The 13,388-nt window shown below is 34.2% G+C and overlaps 1 protein-coding gene across 1 annotated transcript in view; it reads right to left on the bottom strand.

Moving 5' to 3' along the window:
• The window catches only part of LOC123537998 (uncharacterized), a 162,150-nt gene that overhangs the window by 93,092 nt on the left and 55,670 nt on the right, over positions 1 to 13,388 (bottom strand). The window contains exons 16-19 of the mRNA XM_053529685.1: positions 10,263 to 10,493; positions 8,186 to 8,419; positions 1,818 to 2,018; positions 754 to 795 (exon numbers count right to left, since the gene is read on the bottom strand). Of these exons, the coding sequence (XP_053385660.1) occupies positions 754 to 795; positions 1,818 to 2,018; positions 8,186 to 8,419; positions 10,263 to 10,493 (708 nt within the window). The remainder of the gene's footprint in view (positions 1 to 753; positions 796 to 1,817; positions 2,019 to 8,185; positions 8,420 to 10,262; positions 10,494 to 13,388) is intronic.

Genomic DNA, 13,388 nt, shown 5'->3' with positions numbered 1-13,388 from the left:
GTAGGCTAGAAGCATATGATAGTGTCCGAAGTCCTTCGAAGGACCATTTACTTCGAGATAACCGAAATTCGACTTAAAATGTTAAAATGTTGTTAAAATGTTAAATTGTGCACATGTTTTCGCGACGGAACTTGAATATGTCTCTGAGATGCCGGAATTTTGAGATAACGAGCTCGAAATATCAAGTATTTAGTCAGGGAGGAAATACTGATGCATCGTAGAATATGTTGTATTTTCAAGAAATCTGCTTTACATATGTTTTACAGATATTACTTTTTCTAATCTATTTGTAAGTTTTTTTCAATATTTTGATGAAGATGCATTAGGCTGTTCATGACGAGAATTTCTTTAAATGTATATCTGTCCTTAGTTCCAGATACCAATAAAAGAGGCCAAACGTCCGAATTCGAACAAATTTTAGAGATGACCGAAACTAATACTACACGTATAGCTTTTTCAAATTTTCTGTTTGTAGCCCTAGAAGCCCATAAACGTGACTAAGCTAAAATATTTGAACAGCCACCATGGGGACTGACAGAACGCTACTGACCGATGTCGGTACAATTCTGACATGTAGCTTCAGAGCGTTATTTGAAGAAGTGCGTGGGCTGCCGAACGGATGACGGACAGACGGAAGGTTGACGAATTAAAATCATAATCATAACATATTTGCAGTAACAAAGAAGTAACCATTAGCGTTTTTGCAAATTTGAGAAAGTTGACAAATAAAAGATGAATATCAAATACACGTACCACCATGTGCTTGCCATGCGCCAGGGTCTCCATAAGATGTTTCTGAATAATAAATAAGACATACTTAATTCTGGTTAATAGTCATGATGTCAGCAAATGTACTGTCCCATTGCACCAGAAGAAGTGAGACTGTGTAAGATGTGATTCTTGAATGGCAATCGTGATCCCAAAAGACAAGAATTAGAATAACTGTTTCCTTTTTCGTTTCCATGATGGTAATTAAACATGATTTGCATCGAAAAGTGGAGAAATACTGGAATTGACTGAATAATAAAGTTAAAAAAATTAGCAAATAAAGTTTTGAAACGACAGTAACGAAAGAAGGAATATGTAGATCTATTTTCAAAATCATTTTCATGAAGTTTATATGGAGAAGTACAGGTCACTAGGTTGTGATAATATTTACATTTCAGTGTCAGATAATGTGAAAACTTGTGAAACTTGATATAAGAACGAGGTAATCTGTATGAGTAGAGACTTTCAATTTAAATTCTTTAAAATGGTTCTGAACAAAATTGTGGGAAGAGGGCATGATGGCTTTTTATTTCTCAGCGATATACCATTGCAATAAAATGAAAGTAACAAAGACCAAAACTAAGTACATGTACACCACGCTCAGTTTGTTTTAAATTCTGCATTCCAAAATATTTATGACTATCTATCAAGGCAAACTAACCATTCATTTTAACAAAAATAAAAGTAACACAACGTAATGAGATTATTTCAATGCAAAGTCACGCCCGAAAGCTAAGTGATTTGGAAATGTTATGAAATACATCAACAGCATGAAAAAATAAAAAGTGGAGTTTCCACAAGTCGCTGAACAGGACAAAAACAAAATAATGCATCCAAGGATTGGTCGAGTTTGCTTTTGGACGTCAAAGGGCTCTTTTCACGGGGATTGGGGTAAGGAATGAAAGTAAAAATCCACAAGATAGCATAAATGCTGAAAAAAGTTCAAAATGAAAAAAGTTACGCTCTTTTTTGAGCAATAACTGAGATACAGAACAAGGATCGAAGTGTTTCACCTCGATGTACCATATATGTTTTATAAGCATGTTTACCTTCAGCAGGATGTATAACCGCTTGTTCAAGAATGAACACTCCCTGCAGATCCACCATCCACCAAGGCTGAAATTCCCGTTTTGAAACAAAACATTCACGTCTATATAGCCCTCCTACTGCGCGTGAATTGTCATATGTCTCAGAGTAAAAATAAAGTTCAGAGGAAGAATACGTCGGCTTATTAGCAGCAACGTTGGACACTGCAAAATTAAATACAACTACCATTTTAGCTAGTAACATATACCAATTGATGATAAAATCCTGTTACCATCTCCATTTTATAATGCTCAAGGGCAAAAAAATTATATCGAATAATCCTTATTCTAAAATTGATATGCAAAATTAATAACACATTCTAGTAAATAAGGATAAAATATATGGTTATTATACATTTTTTTACAACGTATGAATGACCTATTCTTTGCCAACATTTTCAGCAATAACAACAAAATATGTGACGAGATTTTTAAGACCAGCGCACACACTCATACATAATAACCAAACACGAGGACAAACCGAACCAATAAAGGTCTTGAAACAGTCGTTGGCAAAAACACCATTATAGAGATTAAACCGGTCGATTATGCACCTAATATCTCTCTTACCTTTTAGTTCTATATGCTCCAAAGTAAATAAAAACGGTGTTAAGAAAAGTATTTCCGCCAGGTAAATCCCTAACACAAGGTATGATAACAGAAGATACATAGAAAGTAGAACAAGACATTCAATGCTTTTGCAGAAAACAGAACATCAAAGGAACCACTCTTATGGGCCGTACAAAACAGACAAGAAGACAAATATCAAAATAGCTCAGTCCCGATGGGATTTAAGAACTACCTATCATAGAGTTCTTTGCCTATTCTGAAAGACACGAGTGTTATGTCCAATGGTAAACTTTGCATGTTACTTAAATTAATAAAAGTAACAGAGAAACAAAGCAGCAGCCATTGACAATAACAAAATTCATTTTGAAATGTAACAGTACAGAGGATACATAATATTCATCAATTGAGAAAAGAAAAAGGGCTATCGCTATTAAGAAAATCACACAGATAGCGTGATGTATTATTATATGCAGTAATTCTGTCTGCTTGCTTATCTGGTGTAAGGTTAAACGTTAAAACTCCTATCATATCAAAATAAATATGCGACAAGGGGTACACAGTTTGTTCCAATGGATATAATAACTATATGCCTGAAATATCGAGGCACAGAATCAATGTCTTACTTATCCCGGAATATGCTGAGTACATCGCTGAAGTTAATAACTTTATTCATTAAACGTAATTGTTTTAAGAAAATGTCTGTTAAACTCATGGTCAGACCGAGTGTCAGTATGTGGACGGAGAATGTGTTCTGTATAACTTGGAATAAGATACGGTACGGTGTAAAAAAAGACTTGTTTGAATAACGTACTGCGCTGCTTACTCGTCTAGTCTCTTAAGAGACTTAACAGATAAAAATGTGAGACGAGAAAGAAGTCAACGTTGACTAGAACTGTGAAAATAACATAACAGATAAAATGTGAGACGAGAAAGAAGTCAATGTTGACTAGAACTGTGAAAATAACATAACAGATAAAAATGTGAGACGAGAAAGAAGTCAATGTTGACTGGAACTGTGAAAATAACATAACTCCAATTAATGTGGAGGAAGTTAAATAACTCGGGGCTCCAACAATATAAAAAGTGGCCCTATCATAGGCAGATTGCAAGAAGAAAGAATGTTGGATATATTTTGCCAAAAATGAATTTTCCTAAAGGTATTCATATCAGATTAATTAGACATTACCAGTAACAGTTTGTCAAAGCAAGACATTTGCCTGTGAGCAAACAAATGAAGGAAAGACAATCGAGTCGAGAATGCCGTGATAGGCTACAAAGCTATGCTCATAATTACATACAAGAAGTTTTGGATAAATTCCTTGACTGGGTGAAGATCATACAGATGTCATGAATAACCTATTAAAACAATAAATCGGTTCGCTGAATGCGTAAACAGTCAAACAAAATATAACTGATGCGCGAGAAGTTATAGCGAAACAGACTTTCGAGTCCAGAAGGTCGAGTGCTGAAAAAGGGATAACAATAACGAGGATGATGTTTACAGCTGTGACACCAGAAAGCTTTAATATAGTCTCATGATGCTGTAACCATAATTTCAAAACGAAGTTCGAAAATAAAAATGCATTTAAACGAAACAAACAACTAGATCAATAGCCACAGAGCGGTACAAACGACAGTTATGCTACCAACTTGTAAGTTAGAGATTAACCTAATTCTTTTAAGGAACATAACAAATGTGTACATAGTTCTCTATAAAACAAGAAAAATTATGACAGCGTTGTAAATAATATTAATAAACCCGTGAAACAATCATTTGGAAGCATAAACGCTTCGAATCAACATAATAGCAGACTCGTTTTGATCGAGTCTGTTCATAAGAGGTAAGATAATGTGTAACACCTCTCATGCACCTAGCACCGGCTTATAAGCGGAAATCTTATATAGTTGAAATGAAAATTCTAAAAATGACCAGAAAATGTACAACACCGAGTGCAAGTACGCAATTACTTTTTTGACCCTTCTGATATTTTATGTATGACTCATATTCCTCTAGACGCTAACTATACAGGAATATAAATACAAATTTTCAAAACTGATAGAACTGTGTTCATCAAATTGTAAGGGCTTATCATCTTTACAGTGCCAAGTACTGTGTACATCCGATTCGAGTTATGCCAGTATTATGTATATTTAAAAATTCCTAATAACGTTTGAAAGAAGACGGTATTGTGAAAATGAGAAACGATAAAAGGGTATTTCAAGGTCAAGTTTTGTTTACAGCATTTTCATAAGACTTCTTTTTAATGACATTAGTTTATCATATAGTAAGTGAAATGAAACGATATATACATATATCACCTAAAGTAATAAAAATTAAAAGCGCATCTTCAACGATAATTCTCATTCCAGATATGGTGCAGTCCTTCTGTGTATGTCACAAAACCATAATCATCATCGGAGCACACGGCAGAAATACGCCAATATGTGCATGTTTGCACGCATTTAGAGTATAATGGTTAGTATTACCGTGGTTACAAAAATATTCATTAAAGATACAACTCATTCACATGACCTGCATCCGGTATGTACTGGAGTGTGAAATATATCACAGGCATACCTGATCTATTTTAGTCACAGTCTATCTGCTTTATCTATTGGCTGGGCTAATTTATCATTGACGGAACTTGCATATGTAAATAGTGATAGTGAACACACTGACACTGCATCACTGATGGATCTATTTTTAACACTGAATAAACTTATTACAGGTAACAAGGATTCATCTATTGATTTTATAGATATAGACTGTGGATGCACATGTCGAGAGGGCTAAGACGCTTTTCTACGGAGGCGAATGCCTAGGGGTCGATTCCTGGCTACTTCCATTGAGATGTGTCCTTGTGCTAGGCTCTTTAATACGATCGTAGTCCCAGCTGTAAATTAGTACCAGCAAATTGATGGGGGTAAGGAACAATCGCTTTTAACTGTTCTTGAAATAGGGTCGCTCAAAAGCTATAAATAGCTTGTTAATTGTTTCAAAAAGCGACGGTAAATAAAATTTACCTTTACCATTTTTACCATTACTTTTAGCAGTTTCATATTCGCTTCTCGAGGTTACACAACAATAACATTGAAAGCAATGAGTACTTTTGCAAAATAATGCGTCGTCAAGTTTCAGCTGAAGGCTACCTCCTAATAAATGCTGTTTAATTCTTTAAAACCGACTTATAAAGGTAAGTATTATCTCGTCCCAATGAACCAAATATAGCTCAAATTTACCTATGTCAAGAGACCATCTGTCAAAAACCAGCTTCCATTTCCAAAGGGCTGTATATACAGACAGGTTTGGTAAACCGTTTTAATTTTAATAACATATCTTTTAAGAATATTAGTTTATGCTTTTTTAATTCCTCTCATTAACTCACGTGTTACTTTCATTAACATTATAAAAATAATTATTTATAGTAAATATCTCATATACATTATTTTGTATATATCTATTGTGTCTTGTTATTGTAATAGCTTGCTATGACACAGTCCTAGGACATAATAGTTTATAATTGTGCCATAAATCAACTACATGATAAGAAAACCGAGCAGTACTTTGGGTAATTGATTTAAGTGAAGCAACGATTTCAGTCCAGATAATATGAAGTTGCCTAAAGCAATTGTAGCATTTAGTTAAGGATCAGCCAGTGGATTTCTTTCCGTGAAATATTATGAAATGGTGAATTATGAGCTCATAATTCTAAGTAATTATGAAGAAAAAACAAGCTCTCCCTCTCGCAACCGGCTTTTTACAAAACCTCTTTCTGTGCTATTAGATTATAAGTCACCTACTTGTGCAATCAGAGCCACTTTCGCAATATTGAAATGAAACATGTCTTCCGGGACATGGTGTTCCTCCATAGTCTGGCTTAGGGTTGTTGCATTCACGGTGTCGTATTCGCGTATTATTACAGGAACAGATGTTTGACCAAGGTGCCCAATCTCCCCAGTTACCATGTACTTCATGTGTCCAAAAAAAAAAGAGAATAAAAAGAAATACATCATTTGATATTTTTAAACTTAACATACATAGCGTCGAGCCGAGCATAGATATTTGTTAAATCAACATGATTTTATATTAAACCAAATTGATGCAGCTATTTTATCAGTCTAAGTTTGGTTTGTAGACCTGAAAAGAATATGAGAAAAAGCGGAGATGAACGAAACAGAGCAAAAGCATAAAACACTTTAGTATTTTATACTAATTAGAGATAAATTTCGATATCAGTGCGCTCAGCAGACTTAGTTTCTACTAGTGTTAGGAAGTGAAAGTGCCGTCTAAAGCATTCATCTCTAGTAAACAAGTTTAACCGAACAGTGTCTGGCATTATCTTACTTGGCTACGTGGCTAGCCTACGCAGGATCGTCAATATATGTTATCACGTTACTTTATTTTGTCCTGCATAATTCTATATTTATGATCAGCCGATTTTAAAACACTTAACTTTGATAGAGGCCTCTTTCACATTATTTTACATTTAAATGTTACTATGACTTACTTTTTCTAGGAATCATTAACTGTCCGTCTTTTTGAATAGATTGTCCTTGTTCTGATATGAAATAGAAGGAAATTGACATTTGTGTAACAATATAGTAAATTAGTATAAACTATGAAATGTCTTTCGTTCCTCTAAATAAAGCAGACTATGGTTGAAATAGCAAATAAGGAGATTGTCACATGTCGTCTGATTAATCACAATTAGGGTCCAAAGTACTTATATTCGTTGTAAAATAGCAAAAGTAGGCAATTTATAGTAAAATGTAAAACATAACAATATGCTACATTTTGCAACTGTGTTATTCCTATTTGTATTGCACATTTTCCATTTGTATTATGTGTTCCATCGTTTGTATTACATAGTTTTTATTTGTGCTGTATCTTTCTAAAATTGTGTCCTATCTTTTAAATTGTAATTGTATTGTCTTTTTGTTTGCATTTAATATGACGAAACGAAAAAAGACATGTACTGGTATTAATTATTTGGGTAATAATGTCATCAGAGACAATTTCCAGAAATTGCAAAGGTAGTTTACCCTCGGATTAATACATCCTCTTCAAAACGAACTTACCTTGATAATTCAATATGTATTTAATGATCTGTTGAAACATAACTTATTGAAAGATAAGTATTTCATATCCAACTAAAATATGCAACAACTTCAAGCAATTACAGGTATGGTATAACATCAGTTTTAGGAGTTCGATTATTATTGGTGTGGTCCAACAAAAACGAAAACTTAAATAACTTTTATTCAATGTAACACGACACATCAAATGTTTAAATCGTTAATACTAGTTGATTTAGAGCCTGTTGTACGTTTTAAGCTTTTCTTAGCAAGCATGTGTCTATTTAATGGGTCATTTTTCTTTATTCGCATTCGTTTTCTTTATATAACTATTTCTTCTGCTTATTAAATTAATATTTAATTGCAGAATTATTTCTGTTTACAACGCATACTATTAGGCTGATTGTTTCCGGCCTTATATCCCTTATCATGCTGGACACGATTGACTCTGCCTTTGCGACCAGGCATACAATGATCAGCCTGCATATACGTGAAGTTTGGTGATGATCTGCACAGTTCGTCATTCAGACAGTATTTATTTTTTGGTAAATTGATAGATGGACAGGTTCATTATAGAAAAGCAGGATAAGCGATAAAAAGAGAAATGTTTCTAAAGTACATGTTTAACTGCGCTAGATCAGTACAAATGCATCAATAAAGAAATAAAATGCAAGATTGAACAATACCTAACTTTCCATATACTTGTACTTCGCACAGACTTAATCTATTCCATATGTGCAACACAGTAAGTCTTACATATCGTGCTACAATGCTGGACTGATCTATGGTTTCAACTGGTGAAAGTACGCAAATGTAGCCTGAACTGTGCAATTTCTTGATACTTAATCCAGTTGATACTTGTACGTTCGTAGTTTCTTTGTCTTCTCCATAATCGGGAATGTTCATGGTATCTACTGTTTCTTTAAATTGACAAAATATCAATCATTCATATAAAACGTTACAAACCAGTGGCGGCATAGAATGATATATAATGTAACTTCTTATTGATAAAACAAAAATTTGCTGATTTGTTGATGTTGTGTTGCTCTCTGATCAATTATTTTTTACTATTGTTTATTCACATCATCGTTTAAAAAAGTCAAACTTTGTTAAGAACATACAAAAATTTTATTTTCTTCAAATCAATATGAATTATAAATGCATAAAATGATGATAGAATGAATTCTGTGTTTATAACCACATGGAATATTCAATTCATCTATCTTTATATGGCATTTGATAACAAAATACAGCTATATACATTTTTGAACTAATTTGCATCTAAGTATCATTTAATCTTGTGAGGAAAGGTTCAATGTATGAATGATAAAACTTTCATCGATTGTCATAACTTTGCTTAGTAATTCAATGCTCTTTTAGTTAATTTCTTAGTTAATTACCGGTGCGTTGAGACCAGTGCGTTGAGACACGTGTGATATGTGCTCGGCTTCATGCAAATGGTCATGAAATATATAAATAGGCCACTCAGAGTAGTGAGTATTTTTGATACTGAAGAAGAATATTGATACCAACTATCGGCAATTAAAACCCTGTATAGACCAGTTTAAATTCGATTAATTCCGAATTTTCTTAATATTACCAACTGGGCCAGGCAATACTGTATGGCCAGCTTTATTCCAAAGGCTTGTAAAGTATATAGATTTTCTGAAAAACTTTTATTGATCATTTGGTTATCGTTTATGCTTTTTACAAGGGTTAGCAGCAGACAACGGAGTTCGACGATGAAGATAACAAGTGTTATCTATGAATAGTCCGAGAGCTAGCTCAATTCCCTGCCGTTAAGTTGTCAGTGATGTTAAAAATCCAAACCTCATGGCGTTACAAAGGAATTATTTCAAGAAGATGGATGATTAGAATATTTATCTTTAGATGTAAGTGTAGGTTGAGTTAATGTGAGTTGAGAGGAGTGATGCTAAAAACCAATCAGTGAAACACACGTATTTTTGATTTTTTAATTTTGATTGGAATTTGGTGTAACCGGGATGCAAATACTATGAAACTACTTTGCGATAGCAAAAAAACTGAAAGGAGAGAATGTATCAAAAACATATGTTTGAATGTAATGCAAAGGTAAAGATATTAAAGGAAGTCATGGGACATAGAGGCAAACAATGTATATTTAACACACAACAGTGTAGATGGGGATGTAATGAAAAATCATTGGACCTGCGTAAATAAATAAATATGCATTCATTCTTTCGCGGAATATTATTGCGCTCCTAACGTCTCGTAATGTTTCCGCTTTATAATTCTCGATACAAATCTAATAACCTATAAAAATGAGCTGACCGACGGCAAGAAATGCTGAGGACGTAGTGGAAACCTAACCTGTATCAGCACTTCATATACTAAGCTTATGCATTTGTGCACTCCAGGGGATCTAGATCACAAAAGAAATGAGTTATCTTCTATTTGGACTAATATTAAGCTACAACAACTTTTTGCCGAACAACTCTTCCTATAAACTTTGATATTCAACGGAGTGACTTGTTCGTGATATTAGTGTTGAAATACTATTCACTTTTTTCGTCTTTCAATCATTGTTGTTATAAGATTACTGTTAAACTACAAATAAACATTGATTTACATATATGCATATCATTATTACCGTAGGATATAATACATTAAAACTGATGCACTGTCCAGTGACATGAATGAAGCTGAGAAAGACACTTCTTTGAATACAGGCACGGAAATATCCAGAATACACTTTCTCATATGTTTCAATGTGTGTCTACTTACCACAACAATCCATTCTCTTGTACAGAACAATGTATTCTAATTTGAATACACCTTGTAAGTCTACCATCCACCATGGTTCATATTCATAAGATGTCAAAAAACAAGAACCACCTCTTAATTCTTGATGAACAATTCCGTCTGTTGCTTTAGCAGCTCGGGTGTCAGTCCAGGGACGAAAATCTAAGTCCATACTCGACTTGATTGCAGGTTTCCCCAACGCAACATTTTTAACTGAAATATTTGATACATAATTAATATAAATCATACATACTTCTTTGACGTTTTGTAAATGTGGACATCTTAATTTAGCGAAAAGGAGCTGTAAGTAGAAGAGGGAAATTTAAACCAATCATGATTGTGCAAAAATTATTTGACCGATCAGTTTGGTCATTTGACTGACCAGTCAGTGTTGATTTTTAGTCGTTTACTTTATTATCTGTACATAGCACTGGAAAAAAATAATTTCGGGTTAGAAGGTTAATAAAGTATGTTAGGAGATATCAAGGAAGCATAAAATGCATCCAAGCAAAACAATAGCATATTAGGTTAGACCGAGTCCATTCAGGACAAGTAATGGAAAATGCAACACCTTTTACGCCCACATTCCAACTGTTTAAGTGGAACTTCTTTACACAGGCATTAATAGACGCCCTGGTCTAAAAGGACCAGACAATATTTCAACACTGAATCCAAAGCAAGGTTAGGTTCCATGTTCACCGCCGTTTGATTACATCTGCAGATGTCTCTAAATTGCTTTTTGTACTTTTAGCATGTGTAAATGTTGAGTTCTGCTCAACCCGGGGCTAGAGGGCGTGAACGGTAGCATGCATTTCCACTACCGTCCATGAACAGGCTCAATCAAACCGAGCCTGCAACATTTTCGTTTTTGTCGTGTTGAGCGACCTGTGAAGTTTCCACTTTTTCTATTCTGCTAAGCTCATGTTATAAATTGGTGACCTTTTTAATGCATTATACTCTATTTCACTCTAAAATGGTAACATATTTGAAATATAATTACGTAGAATTTTCTTGGTTCACTAGATTCAAATGCCCTGTGCATTTGCAGTTTCATATTTTCTAGCCCGTTATTTTAAATGGAACACAGTTCTCATGCAAATTGAATTACCTCTTGTCAAAAGACGGGGTCAAACCGAGTCTGGTATTATTTGGTTGTTTGTGTAACTATTAAAACATCAGTCTTCATGTGCCTTTTGGGGGCTGTAGAATATCTCACAGATTTTATATTCATGTTGTTATATTTTCTGATCGTTTGGGATCAAGAAGTCCGTTTACGTTGACTTTAACAGAATACCTCTTAAGCCGGACTAGTGGGCGTGAGAGGTGTTGCACATGTTTTCATTACCTGTCATAAATAGACTATGTAAAACCAAATATGCATGTTTTTTTTTTGTTTGCGTTTATGCTTCAAAAAGGTTATTTTAAGACAAGAAATGGGAATATTATATGTTTAAGTAGGATTGATAATAAGGGATAGAATTTTTGGAAGGTGATTTTGTGTAACTGCGCAGAATTTAATCAGAAGTAGACTGTCTCACCACTATTTCGTATCCGCAGTACAATGTAGTTCAATGCGGAATAATTTACCAACACTGACGTCGTTATCGTTACAGACCAGAACATTTGGCTTACTCTATCAACACCTTTGAGGCAGCCGTTGACTTTTTGACAAACTTACAAGTACTCATGCTCAGTTAATCGAAAATTTTGATCGAAACGGATATTAATATTAATTTTGCAAATGATCTAATGTAGTAAGCAGGGAATAATTTTGTCTCGAGAGTTTTGCATTAGCATATGGTATATATTTGTCAATCCAGCTAGCTTCTGGAAGGTCGGTGGTTCTACCCAGGTGCCCGCTCGTGATGAAATAATGCACTGAGTGGAACCTGGGGTCTTCCTCCACCATTAAAGCTGGAACGTCGCCATATGACCTATCATGTGTCGGTGCGACGTTAAATCCAACAAATCAAATCAACATTATTTGCATTCGTTTGAAGGGTTGATACATTAAAATTTTGTAAAATCATGTTTTCATCAGATAACCCTAAAAAGTAAACTGCCATTAGTCTTAGAACTGTAGACAAAGGGAGTGGAACGTTCTATAGTTCGAGAGCTAAGCTTAAGTCATTCATTAATGCAATATTTGTTTCGTATAAACTTACTAAGAAGTGTCGTGTGTAAACACTACGATGCTGACTAGACTGGACTTGATATGAAACCTGACAATAAAGGAATTTATGTGATGCTTCTATTACTCTTATCGAGTCCATATAATATAACATGCCTCGATTAATCAATTTCACGCACGAGCAGGGCAGGATCTGGTCAGTTTCATCATTTTATATTTCAAACCGGTTTATTCCTTCACAAATAATTAAGCAGGCAAGTCGACACTTCGTGTTCAAAAATACCCACCCTCCTCTCCCTAACATTTTTGAAGAAATATTCTGCTGCTGTTTTGTGTATTTTCAGCGCCAGTACACCAGGTCATGCCACATACTGCCACGTCAGTGTATAGTGCCTTTTATGGATAGAGACAATCATTCCTTCCAAGAAGTAAAAAGTTCGCTACCAAGTTTATGAAGGCTTCATTACGGATTGTGCTTATGGATATGAAAGTGTTTCATTTACGTAATTCATCGTTGTTGTTGTTGTATTTTTTTTTTTTTTCGTTTTCGTTCCATTTTATTTGAGTATTTATCTGAATATTTTATTTGTCTAAATGTTACGACCTTTCTGTTTGCAGCATTTGATATCACTACCTGGCCCTTCCCGTCCAAAAAAAAATAACTAAAAGATGAGGGTGAAAAAAACAAGATTTATAAATAGGAGTTAGGGGTTAGGCAGCCGGCTCGCAGTTTCCCGACTTCACGTTAAAAAAGTCCTGTCATCTAAATGAAATAGATTCTGTGAAAATTTTAAGGTTGTGTTACAAACGAAACTGTTTAATTTTATTCAGTTAAGAAAATATTATTTTTTTTGTAAAGTATGATGATTTTGTGGTATCAAGTAAACACGCGGGCAGCAGTGGAATTGTTTATTTTGCTGCAAAGTATCATCTTTTTAAGAGCCAAAAATATCATTTTAAAGACTTAATTTATTGTT

The sequence above is a fragment of the Mercenaria mercenaria genome, chromosome 18 (genome assembly GCF_021730395.1).
Source record: "Mercenaria mercenaria strain notata chromosome 18, MADL_Memer_1, whole genome shotgun sequence".
Taxonomy (NCBI): domain Eukaryota; kingdom Metazoa; phylum Mollusca; class Bivalvia; order Venerida; family Veneridae; genus Mercenaria; species Mercenaria mercenaria.
This window is presented reverse-complemented; position numbering and strand designations above follow the sequence as displayed.